General features: G+C 46.8%; 1 protein-coding gene across 7 annotated transcripts in view; it reads left to right on the plus strand.

The window, feature by feature from the left end:
* MCF2L2 (MCF.2 cell line derived transforming sequence-like 2) overlaps window positions 1-17,026 on the plus strand; it is a 319,798-nt gene that overhangs the window by 252,640 nt on the left and 50,132 nt on the right. For all 7 annotated transcript variants that reach the window (XM_073359253.1, XM_073359256.1, XM_073359257.1 and 4 more), the window contains 3 exons: window positions 5,287-5,353; window positions 8,631-8,746; window positions 11,373-11,442. In XM_073359253.1, the coding sequence (XP_073215354.1) occupies window positions 5,287-5,353; window positions 8,631-8,746; window positions 11,373-11,442 (253 nt within the window). The remainder of the gene's footprint in view (window positions 1-5,286; window positions 5,354-8,630; window positions 8,747-11,372; window positions 11,443-17,026) is intronic.

Raw genomic sequence — 17,026 nt, forward strand, 5'->3', positions numbered from 1 at the left:
CTAGTCCAACCCCCTGCTCGAAGCAGGACCAATTCCCAGTTAAATCATCCCAGCCAGGGCTTTGTAAAGCCTGACCTTAAAAACCTCTAAGGAAGGAGATTCTACCACCTCCCTAGGTAACACATTCCAGTGTTTCACTACCCTCCTAGTGAAAAAGTTTTTCCTAATATCCAACCTAAACCTCCCCCACTGCAACTTGAGACCATTACTCATCGTTCTGTCATCTGCTACCACTGAGAATAGTCTAGAGCCATCCTCTTTGGAACCCCCTTTCAGGTAGTTGAAAGCAGCTATCAAATCCCCCCTCATTCTTCTCTTCCACAGACTAAACATCCCCAGTTCCCTCAGCCTCTCCTCATAAGTCATGTGTTCCAGTCCCCTAATCATTTTTGTTGCCCTTCGCTGGACTCTCTCCAATTTATCCACATCCTTCTTGTAGTGTGGGGCCCAAAACTGGACACAGTACTCCAGATGAGGCCTCACCAATGTCGAATAGAGGGGAACGATCACGTCCCTCGATCTGCTCGCTATGCCCCTACTTATACATCCCAAAATGCCATTGGCCTTCTTGGCAACAAGGGCACACTGCTGACTCATATCCAGCTTCTCGTCCACTGTCACCCCTAGGTCCTTTTCCGCAGAACTGCTGCCTAGCCATTCGGCCCCTAGTCTGTAGCGGTGCATTGGATTCTTCCGTCCTAAGTGCAGGACCCTGCACTTATTCTTATTGAACCTCATCAGATTTCTTTTGGCCCAGTCCTCCAATTTGTCTAGGTCCTTCTGTATCCTATCCCTCCCCTCCAGCGTATCTACCACTCCTCCTAGTTTAGTATCATCCGCAAATTTGCTGAGAGTGCAATCTACACCATCCTCCAGATCATTTATGAAGATATTGAACAAAACCGGCCCCAGGACCGACCCTGGGGCACTCCACTTGACACCGGCTGCCAACTAGACATGGAGCCATTGATCACTACCCGTTGAGCCCGACAATCTAGCCAGCTTTCTACCCACCTTATAGTGCATTCATCCAGCCCATACTTCCTTAACTTGCTGACAAGAATACTGTGGGAGACCGTGTCAAAAGCTTTGCTAAAGTCAAGAAACAATACATCCACTGCTTTCCCTTCATCCACAGAACCAGTAATCTCATCATAAAAGGCGATTAGATTAGTCAGGCATGACCTTCCCTTGGTGAATCCATGCTGGCTGTTCCTGATCACTTTCCTCTCATGCAAGTGCTTCAGGATTGATTCTTTGAGGACCTGCTCCATGATTTTTCTGGGGACTGAGGTGAGGCTGACTGGCCTGTAGTTCCCAGGATCCTCCTTCTTCCCTTTTTTAAAGATTGGCACTACATTAGCCTTTTTCCAGTCATCCGGGACTTCCCCCGTTCGCCACGAGTTTTCAAAGATAATGGCCAATGGCTCTGCAATCACAGCCGCCAATTCCTTCAGCACTCTCGGATGCAACTCGTCCGGCCCCATGGACTTGTGCACGTCCAGCTTTTCTAAATAGTCCCTAGCCACCTCTTTCTCCACAGAGGGCTGTCTTCATGGACAATTTAATCCTTAGCTTCTCCGATGAGACTGGTAGCCAGGGTGCCAAATGTGGTGCTGGTTCAGTGTGAACTAAACAGGCACCACCCAACTCCTTTCAAATAGGCCACCAAACAGCCATCAGATGGTAACAGCTTTTAGCCACTAGTAACCTTAGCTGAATTTTAACTGGTCCTCTGAGACTTATCATTTAGATTAATTAGGTTTACTAGCCTGTGGCTTGGACCTGTCTTTAATGGTTGTCTCCAAGACCTATCCATATGCTGTCTTCATTATTTCTTTCTAATTTTATTATCATTTGCAACATTAAAAAGCTAGCAAAACATCAAGGTGAATGACAGTAGCTGCTTGCACTAAAAGAAAGATGCAGAGTAACCAGAAACAGCTTTATTTTTTGCAACTAGTAAGTAAAGCAAGTCGCACTATGTTCTTAAAACACTTCTTGGTCCAAATACCACACTCAGCTCTGTGTGCAGCTCCAAGTGAAGTCCACTGGAGGTTTATGTGTATATCTTGAAGCAAAACTTGGCACTAAAAGCAGAAGCCTGGCACAGAGTGCCTGGTTCAAGTCAAAAGGAGCGTGCACTCAAGAAAAGCTACAGAGGCCTGAAGAACCCTTTATAAACCATTACTCCCATATTCTACAGTAATCACTCAGAACACAGAAGTATCCCTGTTCTAAAATGGGGTATTTTATACCATCACGGTAGAATATGGTAATATAGTGATACTCAGACTGAGGCTCGCAAGCTGCAGGTGGCTCTTTAATGCGTCTCCTGCAGCTCTTTGCAGCACACAATATTAAAACACTGTGTGATTTAATTATTAACCAATCAGGATGCTTTTACTATGTTGTTAACCAATTGTAGTTGATAAAATAATAATACTTGGTCAGTCATTTTTGCTGTGAGAATAATATATATATAAACTAAATATTCCCCTGTCATAGTGTTTACAAATGAATACATAGTACTAGAGTAAATGAAACAATGAATTCCTACTACTGTGGCTCTTTTGGGTAATGTTTGTTGCTAGTTTTGCTCCTGGACCTTTGAGAGCTGAGTATCACTTCTGTAGTATATCTTTATAAGGGAGGGATGGAATTTGAACCCCAGCATGCAGCCAGTTGAGACTTGCCCTGCAGCCGCTATCATAGGCACTGAACAAGATTAGAAGAGGTGGCCCATTACTTCCCATGCACTGCAGGATTTTGGGCCAGATGATCCACACTGTGTGTAGAAGATCAAGTGGCTCAATTCCCAATCTTTGGTTATTGAACTCTGCTGAAATCCATTGCAGTGTTGGGTTTTTTAAATGAAGCTTTTTATTAATACCAGTAATAGCAAACAAACATGATCAAGAGACCACCATATGGAGGATGAGATTGCTGTATTATTAAAGGTGGCATTGGAGTGCAGCGTAGTGGTCATAACATTGCCTGCATAATCTATCAGAACAGTTAATAAACCTACAAACGCTGAACACTTTCAGAACTGAAGCAGAAGTAAAAAGATATGTTAATAATTTCCAATTTCCATATCTGATCAGGTGTGAGTAATGAGTTGTCTTATTTAAATGCCAGTTTCCCTCTGGCACTTCAGCATGGCTGGAACTGGTATATTGAGCATGTCCAGGTCTCTTAGAGGCAGCAATGAAGCTATTACATGTATGGGGTTGCTCAGATAGAACTGGTTACTCATATGTGTCGTGACCTCTGGGTCTCGAACCTGGGTGTTCAGGAGCAGACATGCTCCAACCTTCCATCTGGCAGCCTGCTGATGCTTACTTACCTGGGACCCATGACGCTCAGCCCCCGTCTGAGGCTCCGCCCCTGCAGTCCTATTGGTGGAGTCCCGGAGACGTTGGTTGGCGTGCTGGCCCTACTTAATCCAGCAGCAGAAAGAGGAAGCTCTCTGAACAGCTGGGCTCCACGCTGTTCTGGACTGTGTGCCTTGTGCTTCTTGCTCCCGCTGCTTGATTTCCTGGTGTGACTCCTGGCATCTGAGCTGTGGTTCTGACCTACAGTTTATCCCTAGGCGCCGACTCCATGGATGCTCCAGGGTGCTTAGCACCCACCGGCAGCCAGATCCCCCCATCTCCCCCAGTGCCTCCCACCCACCGGTGGCCCCACTGATCAATTCCTCCCCTTCCCTCCCAGCGCCTCCCGCCTCCAGCGATCAGCTGTTCCACAGCATGCAGGAGGCGCTGGGGGGAGGGGAAGGAGCAGGGATGGGGTGTGCTCAGGGGAGGGGACGGAACTGGGCGGGAAGAGGAGGGGTAGGGGTGGGAAGAAGCAGGGTGGGGGTAGGGCCTTGGGGGAAGGGGTGGAGTAGGGGTGGGGCCTGGAGCTGAGCCGGGGTTGAGCACCCCTGGGGAAAGGAGGAAGCTGGTATCTGCCTCCTGGCATCCTGACCTAGCTGACTCCAGTCTTGTGACCGCAGACGCTGGCTCTGACTACTAGGTCTGGCTGCCCACGACCTGACTGTGACAATATGGGTTTATCTGGAAAAAAATCCAGTTATGCTTTCTTTACAATCTGAGTAACGTGAGAGTCACAGTGTGTTTTGTATCTTATTCGCACTATTTGTGCGAACCACTATAAACCTTGACTATATACTAGTGAAATTTGGGAAAAAAGGTCCCAGTATTGCTAATACTGGTTCAACCCCACTAATGTCCTCAGTGTTGGGAGGCCTAGTGTAGATGGGCCAGCATCATTCCAAGCATTGTGATCTAATCCTCTTCAGAACAGGTGAAATTAGGGTTGCCACCTGTGCCAGGATCATCCCCTTTTTGAGGTAGCTGTCCTGGGAAATCTGTAGGGTTGCTTGGTACAGAGTGCCAGCTGTCCAGCTGTGTGGGCTCAGGATTATCCCAGTTGTCCTGTTTTGTTTTGATTTTTTTTTTAATACCTCAGAGATGGCAACACAAGGTCAAATCAACACAGTACGTAAAATGCCAATGGCAGCCAGCAGCAAAGGTACTCCAGGCTAAAGGGTATGTCTTCACTGATTAAAAAAGAGATGTGTTTTTACGGTAGGATATCTAACGCATGTTCGCGGTCGCTCTGAAATAAACAGAATGGAAACAGAGCATTGTTGTTTTCCTGCAAGGTAAACTAGGCAAAGTCAGCTATGGTTGGTGGGAGGGTGTAGGGTATATAAAGTGCTGACCTCCTCTAATTCCCTCTCAGTTAACACCACAAGTGCCTTTTATCCATTGAGGCCATGTCTACATTACAAACTCATGTTGACGTAATTGGTTCCATGTGCATTGGGGGGAAAACATCATTAGTTTCTCTTCTTATTTTATAACATGGAAACAAAACAGAAATTAAAAAAGCCTAACCTAGGAAGACAAAGTCTTCTGTCTTATTTCCTATTAACATGTTATTGCTGAAATTATCAGAGGAATTCTCTTTTCCTCCCCTCCCCACCAGAGCGACCTCAGGGTGACCCAGATAGATCTAAAAGTGACAGAAATAATCAAGATTCATTTTAAGCAGAGGAGAAATTAAAACTGAGTTGGAGAAATATACCAACCCAATGGGATACTTGGCCCTTCTAAGCTTATCTGCTTATCTGTGTTGAAGAGCGAGAGTAGGGTAACCCTTGGTGTCATAGATTATTTGTGGATAGCCCTGAGGTGGTGATATAAAAGGAACAGATATTTTGTGCTTTGCAATATTGGTAACTATTATAACCCTCTTTCTCTCTTTTTCTTTTAGCCACATAATAAATGAACTTATAGAAACAGAGCGGGTTTATGTAGAAGAACTTCAAAGTATAATAGAGGTAAGGTGAATGCTTCTGTGCAAACTTCCAGTATTTATCTTCTGAGTTATTAATGAATGAGTAATAAGCTTGCTCTTTGCAGTGATTTTTTTTACCCTTTATAGGACACTCTGTGTGAGGTGCCAAGCACTCACAATGCCCATTCCTTGTTTAGAAGGCACAGGTTTTCCATTATAAGGCATTTCAGCCAAGAAGGTGAAGAATTAAGGCTATTCTACGTATTTTACTTCAGGAGTTAGGTTAGGGGGGCAGGTGTGGTGCCCTATTCAAGTTCTGCCCCAAAAACCGGGGAGCAGGATGTTTCTCATAAAAGGATCAGCAGTGAAATAGTTAACAATGTTAACTTGGAAACATCACGATCAGGCTTCAGAGTCTACATCCTGGGTTTTTTTTTATGGATTCCAGCACCAGAAAGAACATTGTGATTATCAGCTCTGACCTTCCATATAATTAGGGTTGGCAGAATTTATAGGAAAAATGTAGAGGATTTATAGGATCATTCCCCTCTATTCGGCATTAGTGAGGCCTCATCTAGAGTACTGTGTCCAGTTTTAGGCCCCATACCACAAGAAGGACGTGGAAAAATTGGAAAGAGTCCAGCGGAGGGCAACAAAAATGATTAGGGGGCTGGAGCACATGACTTGTGAGGAGAAGCTGAGGGAACTGGGATTGTTTAGTCTGTGGAAGAGAAGAATGAGGGGGGATTTGATAGCTGCTTTCAACTACCTGAAAGGGGGTTCCAAAGAGGATGGGTCTAGACTATTCTCAATGGTAGCAGATGACAGAATGAGGAGTAATGGTCTCAAGTTGCAGTGGGGGAGGTTTAGGTTGGATATTAGGAAAAAAATTTTCATTAGGAGGGTGGTGAAGAACTGAAATGGGTTACCTAAGGAGGTGGTAGAATCTCCTTCCTTAGAGGCTTTTAAGGTCAGGCTTGACAAAGCCCTGGCTGGGATGATTTAGTTGGAGAATTGGTCCTGCCTTGAGCAGGGGGTTGGACTAGATGACCTCCTGAGGTCCCTTCCAACCCTGATATTCTATGATACTATGAATTTGATTTCTTTTTTTAAATAATTTTGATGGATAATATTGGTGTTTATTTTTAAGCATTTTTTTAGATTTTTATCTATTTAAATGTTCACAGTTGCATGAAATTATGGGTGGTTCAGGCAGTTATTTAATGACCGTAGACACTGAGATTTAAAAAGTTAGAGTCTCATAAACCATTGAAACACAAATTGTCAATGTCACATGTCAGAATATACCAAGGATGTTCCTTAAATCAACAGATCGTACTTTTTTGTTTACTATTCATTTGCTAGTACGTTTGTACCAAGCCCAATTCAAAAGTCTAAATCACTGGATTTTAACTAATAAATTCTCAAGCAGCATTTTTCTTACTTGGCATATTTGTAAATTTCGATTATTATTAAGGGAAATATTTGTTGTTGTTATGTGTACAATGAAATCGATGTTTACTGACATTTACTGATAAAATCTAATCCTTACAAGCCTATGTATAACACGGGCCATGGAACTTCCCCAGAATAATTCCTTGAGAACTAGAGCATCTCTCTTACAAAACCATCTCCGTTGAGATGAATGGGGGTAATTCACACCTGTTGTAGGACCAAATGCTAAACTTCATTGCGCCAAACTTAAGTAAATGAGCTTTGCACAGATGATCTAAGTATGGCTGAGAGGAAAAAACTCCTTCCCGCAATCCAGTGTCTAGGCGTATAGCCATTCTTCTGGTGCTAATACAAGACATGGACCCTAGCTATTATTAAAGCCCCTGTGTGCTCCCTCTGTGTGGGGCTTGGGTCTGTGATCCATGTACAGTGGCAGATCTACGTACTGGCTACTTCTCAGCAGGGCAGCTGGCTGGCTGTTGTCTACTAGGGCCTCAGACCCTTGCCCCTTTGGAACTCACGTCTTCCTTAGGTCTGTAACAGCCTGAGTTTGGCGGCCTTCAGAGTGCACTGAAAGGCCCACCTGTTCTCCAGGGTCTGTAAGAAAATAGGTGTTGGGTAGGGCTGATGGTGGTGGCTGTGTGGGAACTGTGTGTGGGATTGACTAACTTCTTTCATACCTATGCCCTGGTCTACACTGGGAGGTGGGGGGGGATCAATCTAAGTTACGCAACTTCAGCTACGTGAATAACATAGCTGAAGTCGACGTACTTAGATTGACTTACCGTGGTGTCTTCACCGTGGTGAGTTGACTGCTGCCGCTCCCCCCGTCAACTTTGCCTGCGCCTCTCGTGGTGGTGGAGTACAGGAGTCAACGGGAGAGCGCTCAGGGGTCGATTTATAGCGTATAGACTAGACGTGATAAATCGATCCCCGTTGGTTCGATCGCTGCCCGCTGATCCGGCAGGTAGTGTAGACATACCCTATCTTGTTACTTCTTTATTTGATTTCAGCTGGGGGAATTGATGGGTCTGTTTACTGGTTTAATAGTGTATTTTTAAAAGCCTGTCAAGTGCTCCCAGAGTGCTCTTCTTGTATAGTTTGTAAAAATCCAAATAAACCCCAACAAACATAACCCTCCTGTGTGGAGAGCCCTGTGCAGCAAAACTATAAGGACCCTGTTATGCTTAAGGCCTTCCCTTCCCACAGGGCAGGGTCAACTTTTGACTTTTAGGTTTTATCTACACTTTGAGCTGGAGGTATTTTCCAGCTCAAGGAGACATACCTTTGCTAGCTTTGATCGAGCTAGCACACTAAAAATAGAAGTGTAGCCATGGCAGTCACAATGGCAGGAGGGGCTAGCTGCCCAGGTACGTACCTGGTATCTTGGATGGGATCACATTTGGGTGGCTAGCCCCTCCTGCTGCTCCCACCGCTGCAGCTAAACTTCCGTTTTCAGTGTACTAGCTTGATCACAGCTAACCTGGGTTTGTTTCCTCAAAGAGGAAATTACACCTCCAGCTTGAAGCACAGATGTACTCTCAGAACTGCTGTTTCATTCTGTCTGTAGACTCAGCCCTGCCTCTGGTCAGGGTTGGAACAGTATCATCATGACTCTGGAAACTTAAAATCAACAGGAACTGATGGGCCACCAGAGAAGTGCTGGTATGGGAAGCCACCATGAACCAGCTCAATTTGACCTCTGCTGTACTTAGAAAACAAAGAGCAAACAGGATCTGAGTCAGACTGTGCAATTATGAGCAGTAACTAGCGACAGTATCACCATATTAAATGTGTCAGTGGATCAAGCACAATATTTCTTTTTCCTGGTGAAAATTGGCCTATTGTTTTTTCACTCTCCACAGGGCTATGCTTCAGAAATGGACAATCCTGACTTAATTCACCTGATCCCGTCAGCTCTTCAGAACAAAAAGGAAGTTCTTTTTGGCAACCTCCCGGAAATCTATGAATTCCACAACAGGCACGTGCTTACTGTCTAGTAATCTACACTTTCATGAATAAGCTATTACATACAATGCTTTATCTCCCCCACAAATAAGCAGCCAAGAAATGTAGTCCTCACCTTACCTGTGTGTGCACCTCCTACCGTAGAATCATGTACAATGTAAAAAATCCCTGGGGTCATCTAATTAATCTCCTTGTCAGTGTAGGCTTGTACTCTGTTGTGCATGTAATGTGGTTTGTCCTAACTTCAGTAGTTTTAAATGTCCCTTGTGAGAAGTCTTTTACCCCTTTCCTTGGAACATAATAGATGTTGTGGAACCAAATCCTGCAGCCTTTTATTAGATAAGACTCTAATTTTCCTCTGCTGTCAGGAAATTTTTCCTAATGGTCAGCCTAATTTTTCCTGTCTTTATGTCTTCCCATTACTAGTAGCTATAATCTGATTTGTTGCACTCCTTGCTAGGTGTTTACATCTGTCAAATGTTCATCTATGGATGCCCCCTCCAAAATCCTTGTCTACACTGGGAAGTATACCAGTTGCTGACATCTGTTTTCAGCAATCAGTGCAGCTGAATTTGTGCTGAAAACACTAATTTAATAGACAAGATTAAAGTATGTTCAATGTCCTTTCAGGAGATTGAGGAAACGTATTAAAAATTTCCTACTGTTGCTAACCCCAGTGCAGCAGAACTGACATTAACAACAGCAGGGATTTCAAAATTCCCTTGCATAGAGGAGGTATGCGTAAGGTGTAACGACTGGATGAACAAAACAAGAAAAGTCCCTCCCATTTTCCAAGGTATAATAATTATGCCAATAAAAGTCCTTATGTTTTCCAGCTTTATCCATTAGTTTTTAAAATGAAAGTTCTTCCCTTTCTGGGGTTCAAGCAGGAAAGAGACATTCAGCCTTCCCCTAAGCCTTGTCCCTTCCCACACTTAAAGGCCTGATTTACAGCCTATCAAAGTCAGTGAAAAGACTCCCACTGACTTCAGTGGGCTTTGGATCTGGCCCTAAACTCCCACTCTTGCTTTCATATACAGCATTTTGGCCCTGATGGATTACTGAGTTCAACTGCATGTGCTCTGCACCCCTTTGCCCTCTACCTATCTGCTCCTACGTCCCCTCAGAACCAACTGAGAAGCAGAAGGTTGGGCCACCCAACTGGAACTGGACCCCCAATGGCTATGGGACCCAGACAGGTCATAACCCCATCACTAGCAGATTAAAGCATGGTCCAACAACTGTCTGATTCAGACACGAAACTCTGAAGAGGGCCCCATTTCTCCAAAGGACCCCTCCCCGCCACACCTGCAATAATGTATATCTCTAGTAGTTGGATCAGGGACCTCATGGTTTTTCACCAATCTCCTTTGCGAGGGAACCACAGCACCTATTTCTAGATTTAGATGGGGCCTCCTGTGACAGAGCCCCGGGTACAACCTGGAACTGTGGGACGGTTATGCCTCCTTAACTCTCCAGCCTGGGCTGTCTCTTGCAACGCTATGCTCGTGACAAGCAGAAAATCCCTTCAGGCACTGTGATCACTCAGCCAACAACATACATCTAAATTGCGTGAATGCTCTCTAAGTCACTCATGAACTATACACAGGGAGACACCAACAAATCCCCCCAGCCTTACACCCCAGAAATGTACCATCTTACACTGCTCAAGACCTTCTCTTGAACAATGCAAGCTCATTAATTAGTTCACCACTTCTGCAAAGGATAGTGGACATGCACCAGCCTTTGTAATCTGAGCAGATTCCCCAAGCACTTTAGACAAACTCACTGGTAAAGTTGAAACATTAAAATTAGTTTATTAACTACAGAAAGGTAGATTTTAAGTGATTATAAGTGTGAGGTGTAGAGGACAGAGTTGGTTACATAAGAAATAAAAGATAAAATCACAGTCTAAATCCTAAACTTTATCAGACTAAGCAAGATTGGAATCAAGCAGTTTTTTTCACCCCACTAGGTGTTGTAAGCGGTTCACAGTTCTTAATACACAGGCTGAATTACCTGCTCAGCCTGGGACAAATCTCCCCAGTTCACAGATTTTTCTTCCAAACGTTCTTGTTGCCTTCAGAATAGGTGGGGGAAGAGAAAGGTGGGCTCATGATGCCACTGTCCCTTATTTTATACTCAATTCATGTGCCTAGAAAAATACTGGCTCAAACATGGAGTCAAGCATCACATGTCCTGATACCTTGCTGAGTCACAGACTTAAGCAATCCCCATTGTGTAGCGCTTGAGCAACTGTCTCTTATTGAATTGTAAATCTCTTGTTTACAATTCCCTGGCTGGTCAATGGCTGGTGATGGTCGCTTAACACCCATCTGAGTGTGAGCCACCTCCCTTGTTGCCACAGGAGAGCTAGCTGTGGATGTCTCCCAGACACACAACATATTTCAGTAACAACCATATAGCAAAATCTTATAACTTCATATACAATGGTGATATACTTATGTTGACAGAACAATGAGTTTCAGCAAATTGTGACTTTACCTCACAAGGGCATACTTTGTACAAAACACTTAATCATATCACAGTGGTGAATATGGGGGTTCAAGAGTGTCATATACACCCCACCGTGTAAATGTATTGATCTCTTGGAAATGCCTTTCCTCTCTCCCTCTCAGAATTTTCCTTAAGGAGCTGGAAAATTGCATTGAGAACCCTGAGCTTCTTGGTCGGTGCTTTTTAAAAAGAGTAAGTAAACAGTGGGTTTGTATAAAACCAAGGGTCTGGTCCTACAGCACTTGCTTACACAAGTGGCTTGGCCCACACTCACCTGAATGATCCCATTCGCATCCATGGAACTGCTTGTGTGAATGAGGCACACTCACGTGACTAAATGCTGCTGGATTGAGCCCGAGTCTAGAAAAGATTGATGCTGTTAATTAATGTAGATTTTTAAATTGGAGCCTTTTGGTTGCCTTGGTGACAGGAAGGGATCCTGACACTGGCCCCAGGCAACTCCATGGTCACAATAGCCAAACACAGCCCCACCACAGGTAAGAGAATGGCTCAGCAGCAGATCCTCTGGCTCCATCCAGGCCCTATCCCGTCAAGCTCAGAGATGTTGAGCTCCACAGGGTACAGGAAGCTCATCCCCCTAGGGCCACCCCTGGAATCCTGCCTCCTCCCTGAGGCAGTGGAACTGTATCAGGTCTGTGGCTTGCTCCCTTTGAAGTCAATGGGAGTTTTACCACTAATTTAGATGAGATTGGGTTCTTACTTGTTCACAGAATTCAGCAGTCTTTAGGAATGTAGGACTGGAAGAGACCTCTTGGGTCACAGAGTCCAGTCCCCTGTTATCGGAGACAACCCCATCCTATAATCCCATTCACAAATTTATCAAGCTATTTAGGTTATTTGCTTCCACTACTCCTTTTGGGAAGCTATTCCAGAGCCTCTCTCCTCTGATGGTTAGAAACCTCCTTCTAATTGTATTCATGATGACTTAAATAGCTCTTCACCCTCCCTGCTGTTTAACTCTCTGATGTATTTACAGAGAGCAGTCATAGCCCTTCCCAGCCTTTCTTTTGCTAGACTAACCAAGCCAATCTCTTTTAAGCTATGTCTACACTGCAATTAAAACCATGTGGCTGGCCCATACCAGCTGACTCGGGCTCGCAGGGCTTGGGCTTGGGCTACTGTTTGATTACAGTGTAGACATTACAGCTCAGGCTGCAGCCCAAGCTCTGGGATCCTGCCACCATGCAGGGGCCTAGAGCCTGGCCTCCAGCCGTAGCTTGGAAGTCTACACTGCAATGAAGCAGCCCCACAGCCTGAGCCCCGTGAGCCGAATCAGCTGGCATGGACCAGCCGCGGATTTGTAATTGCAGAGTAGACATACGCATAGGCTCTCCATTGCCTTGATCATCCCACTAGCCTTTCTCTGCATCTGTTCCAGTTTGAATTCATCTTTCTTGAACACGGGTGACCAGAACTGTACACAATATTCCACCTGAATAAACAAGGAATCTACCCATCAGCAGGGGTCTCCTGTACTTTTGTATTGTGGTGGTAACTGATTGTTTAAGCCTGTGGAGTGAGCCCCACTCACTGGAAAGTCCAAGGTTACCAGGCAGTGCTGTTCCTTTGCACTGGGTAGCCCAGCATTCATATAGCCACGTCTGCCTTTGCTTGACTTACATGCTAAGGTGAAGAGCAAGTTAAGAAAATGGCTTCTTGTGGGTAACCACCTGTAATTCCAGCTCCCCTGCCAGCTTTCCCAAGTCCTGCATAATTTAGCACAGCCTTATTGTTGTAAGTGACACGTCAGAAGCTGGCGGTGCTTGCAGTGCAGTTATTCCAAAAAGTTACTTTGCCGGTTTCCTCCTGAACACTTTCTTGCTCTGACAAACTCACAAAACCAGGGTACTGTGTTCAGACCAGGAAGCTTGTGAAAGTGACTGGCATCTATTAACCACAAAAGATTGTGACACGCTCCAGTTCTGTGTCACAACGTTGTCAGCTGGGTTTTCCATTTCCTTTGTTATTGGGGTCTATCAGGCAAAACCGTGTGTGATGAATTATTGATGTTCCTAAAGACATCTGACGGTTAATTTTTCTTTAACAAGCCACTAACTGCTGTTTACTGAATATTTAAGGCTGACGTGCATGGCCTTACACAGTAATCAGGAATTATGTGTGTGGGAAAACAGCCTGCCTTCTACTCCAAGGAAACTAAAAAGTAGTTAACGTGATTAAGACACACTGGTCTTAAAACGTGTTAGTTTATTAAAAATAGAGGGTTTGACCAAGAAAAAGGGGTTGAAAACCATGACAAGATTTTGCCTTTCAAAGCAGTTCCCTTATCTGGGACCAGTGTTCTCTGGACTATATTGGGAAAATTCGCATCATGTGTTAGACATTGCTTTTAGACTAGCTGGACTTTCAAGAGCTACAGCAGGGATCTCAAACTCAAATGACCAAGTGGGCCACATGAGGACTAGTACATTGGCCCGAGGGCCACACCACTGACCACCCCCCCCACCGCCCCCACTCCACCCCTTCCGTGAGGCCCCGCCTCTTCCCACCCCTTCCCTGCCCCCATTCCAACCCCTTCCCTGAAATTCCCACCCCAACTATGCCCCCTGCCTTCCTCCAGGGTGCAGGGGGTTGGGGTGCAGGAGGGGCGTGGGGTGCATCAGGGGGCTCAGGGCAGGGGGTCGGGGTGCAGGGTGGGGAGGGGGTCAGGGTGCGGGGTGCAGCAGGGGGCTCAGGGCAGGAGGTTGGGGTGCGGGGTGCAGCAGGGGGCTCAGGGCAGGAGGTTGGGTTGCAGGAGGGGTGCGGGGTGCAGCAGGGGGCTCAGGGCAGAGGGTCGGGGTGTGGGGTGCAGCAGGGGGCTCAGGGCAGGGGGTTGGGTTGCAGGAGGGGTGCGGCAGGGGGCTTAAGGCAGGGGGTCAGGGTGCAGGAGGGGTGTGCGGTGCAGCAGGCGGCTCAGGGCAGGGGGTTCGGCTGCAGGAGGGGTTCGGGGGGTGGGTCCGGCCCGGCGCGCACCAGGAGCAGGGCAGGCTCCCTGCCTGCCTGCCTGCCCTGCCCCCACGCCGCGCTGCGCCGGGAAGCGGCTGGGGCCTGGGGTCGGGGGGACACACAGGGGTCTGTGTGTTGTCCTGGCCACTCCTTCAGGTACCTCTCCCGAAGCTCCCATTGGCTGTGAATGGGGAACCACAGCCAATGGGAGCTTCGGGGGAGGTACCTGGAAGAGTGGCCAGGGCAACACACAGACCCCTGTGCCCCACACCCCCTGCCCCAGGTCCCGGCCTCTTCCCGGAGCGGTGCAGGGGCAGGGCAGGAAGGGAGCCTGTCCTGCCCGCAGTGCGCGCCGGGCCAGAGCCCCTCTAGGTAAATGCTGGGGGCACGGGGATGCTGCGGGGAGCTGGCGGGGCCGCAGAAAATAACCCCGCGGGCCGCGTGTTTGAGACCCCTGCCATATGTGAAACAATACATAAGGTCTGATTCTGCATGTGCTGAAATCAATGGGAAAACTCACAATGCCTTCAAAGGGAGCAGGACTAGGGCCCGAATTATGGGTAGCTAGTGTACGTAAAGAACTGAGGTTTCAATCAGGTAAAGAGTTCATTAGATTTGTTCAACGTGCCAGCTACCATTCTTTATTCCCCCTGAAATCATACTTATATGACACTGTCATGGCATTTTACAGACAAATAAACCACAACAGGTGCTGTTCGTAAAGTGTTGATTGCAGATTATTTAGACTGTTCATAATCCATGCCCAGTAAACCATGTGCTGATTCACCGGTGACTTATTCCAGCTTTACACTGGTGAAGCCCTGCTCGGAAAAGTGGAGCTCCAGCAAGAGTCAAACAGTAGCAGATCGAGCCCAGTGAGCGTATGATTAGAATACAGCCTGTTGTGGGTTTTATTGGATGGGCAAAAAGAAAAGGAGGACTTGTGGCACCTTAGAGACTAACCAATTTATTTGAGCATAAGCTTTTGTGAGCTACAGCATCTGATGAAGTGAGCTGTAGCTCATGAAAGCTTATGCTCAAATAAATTGGTTAGTCTCTAAGGTGCCACAAGTACTCCTTTTCTTTTTGCGAATACAGAGTAACACGGCTGTTACTCTGAAACCTGTCACTGGATGGGCACTCTTTCAAGAATGCTCCCTGTGGCCCGGTCTGATCACGTGACAACTTTTAACCTGATTTTGTAACTGGTTAAAGGCTTGATCACCTTGTAACTTGGGGCACTAATAACATGGCTGAGTTTGTGTCCACACAACTGCTTTTCTGCCGTCACAAAGGTGTTTGTGCAGCCACTGCCCAGCTGCATTTGCATCAATGCATTCTGGGAAAATGTGGTCCCACACATAGGTGCCGACTCGGTGGGTGCTCCGGGGCTGGAGCACCCACGGAGAAAAATTGGTGGGTGCTCTGCACCCACCGGCAGCCAAGCTCCCCACCCCGCCCCACCCCAGCTCACCTCACCTCCATCTCCTCCCCTGAGTGTGCTGTGTCCCCGCTCCTCCTCAAAGCGCTTGCCATCTCAAAACAGCTGTTTTGCAGCGTAACAAGCTGTGGGAGGGAGTGGGGAGGAGCAGGAATGCTGCGTGCTCAGGGGAGGAGGCGGGGCCAGGGCAGGGATTTGGGGAAGGAGTCCAGTAGGGGCAGGGAGGGGGCGGAGTTGGGGTGGGGACTTTGGGGAAGGGATTGGAGTCAGGGCAGGGTCGGGAGCGGGGGGTGTCGAGCACCCACCGGCGCCAGGAGAAGTTGTTGCCTATGGTCCCACAGTAGGCCAGCCTGGGATAGAATGCCCCAGAGACATGCACCTGTCCGGTGCTGATCACTCTGACCCTGACCTATCAAACCATTTCAACATGTGCTTAATTTTAAGTCTGGGATGGGGATACTCAAATGCTTAGAGTTAAGCATGTACTGGAGTGCTTTGCTGGATTAGGGCCAGAGTGCTTAACACCTTGCAGGATTGATCCCACAGAGCAGTATCAACAGAACATGGGACAGTGGACCCTGTTAAAGTCAGTGGGATTCCTCTAATGTGTAAGGATATGCTTATCACATGATAGATATCCTACCGTAAAGAGAGCTGGGAGGATGGAGGGATTCCCAAGCCACAGACATGGTGAGGGCTCTGTCTGTACTGCAGAAAAACCCAAAACAAACGGGTCTGAGCCATTCAGCAATCATGTGCCAGCCACAACCTCTGGAAGGGGTGAAACATAATGAACTGTTGTTACTGCTGCGTGGTAACCATGTTTGGACACGTGTTTAGAGCCAGCCATGCCACTACTTCGTTAAAGACACATAGTGTAGGTGAATCCTTAGAGCCTGACCCTGGGAAGATCAGGTGGGAATGGAGGGAAGTCGGATCAAGTGGGAATCTCAGCTCTTTGCAGGAGATGCCCAGAAACTGGCGTGACTACGTCCTTCCTGACAGTATTACCAACCCTAGCAAGGGGAACCAGCAGTTGCAGTAGGCAGTTGGTTATCTTATCTGGGAGAGGAAGCACAGAAAATGAAGCTGTTTAAAAGGTTTGTGTCAGCTGCTGAACCTCAGGGCACCTTGAGTGATACATTAAGGGCCAAATTCCTACCTCACATACAGGCACTCATCAGCTGCCAATAAAGTTAACTGGAGTTGTGCATATGTGCCCTGAACACACTAAATCTAAAGAATATTTGTAAAGCGCGTTGAAATCCTTGGATAGGAAGCACCATAGAAGAGCAAAGGCTTATAGATACAACAGTGGTGACCATGATGTAAATATATAGGCAGATCTAGAGTTGGAAACCCTGGAGCTGA

The sequence above is a fragment of the Lepidochelys kempii genome, chromosome 9 (assembly GCF_965140265.1).
Source record: "Lepidochelys kempii isolate rLepKem1 chromosome 9, rLepKem1.hap2, whole genome shotgun sequence".
NCBI classification, from domain to species: Eukaryota; Metazoa; Chordata; order Testudines; family Cheloniidae; genus Lepidochelys; species Lepidochelys kempii.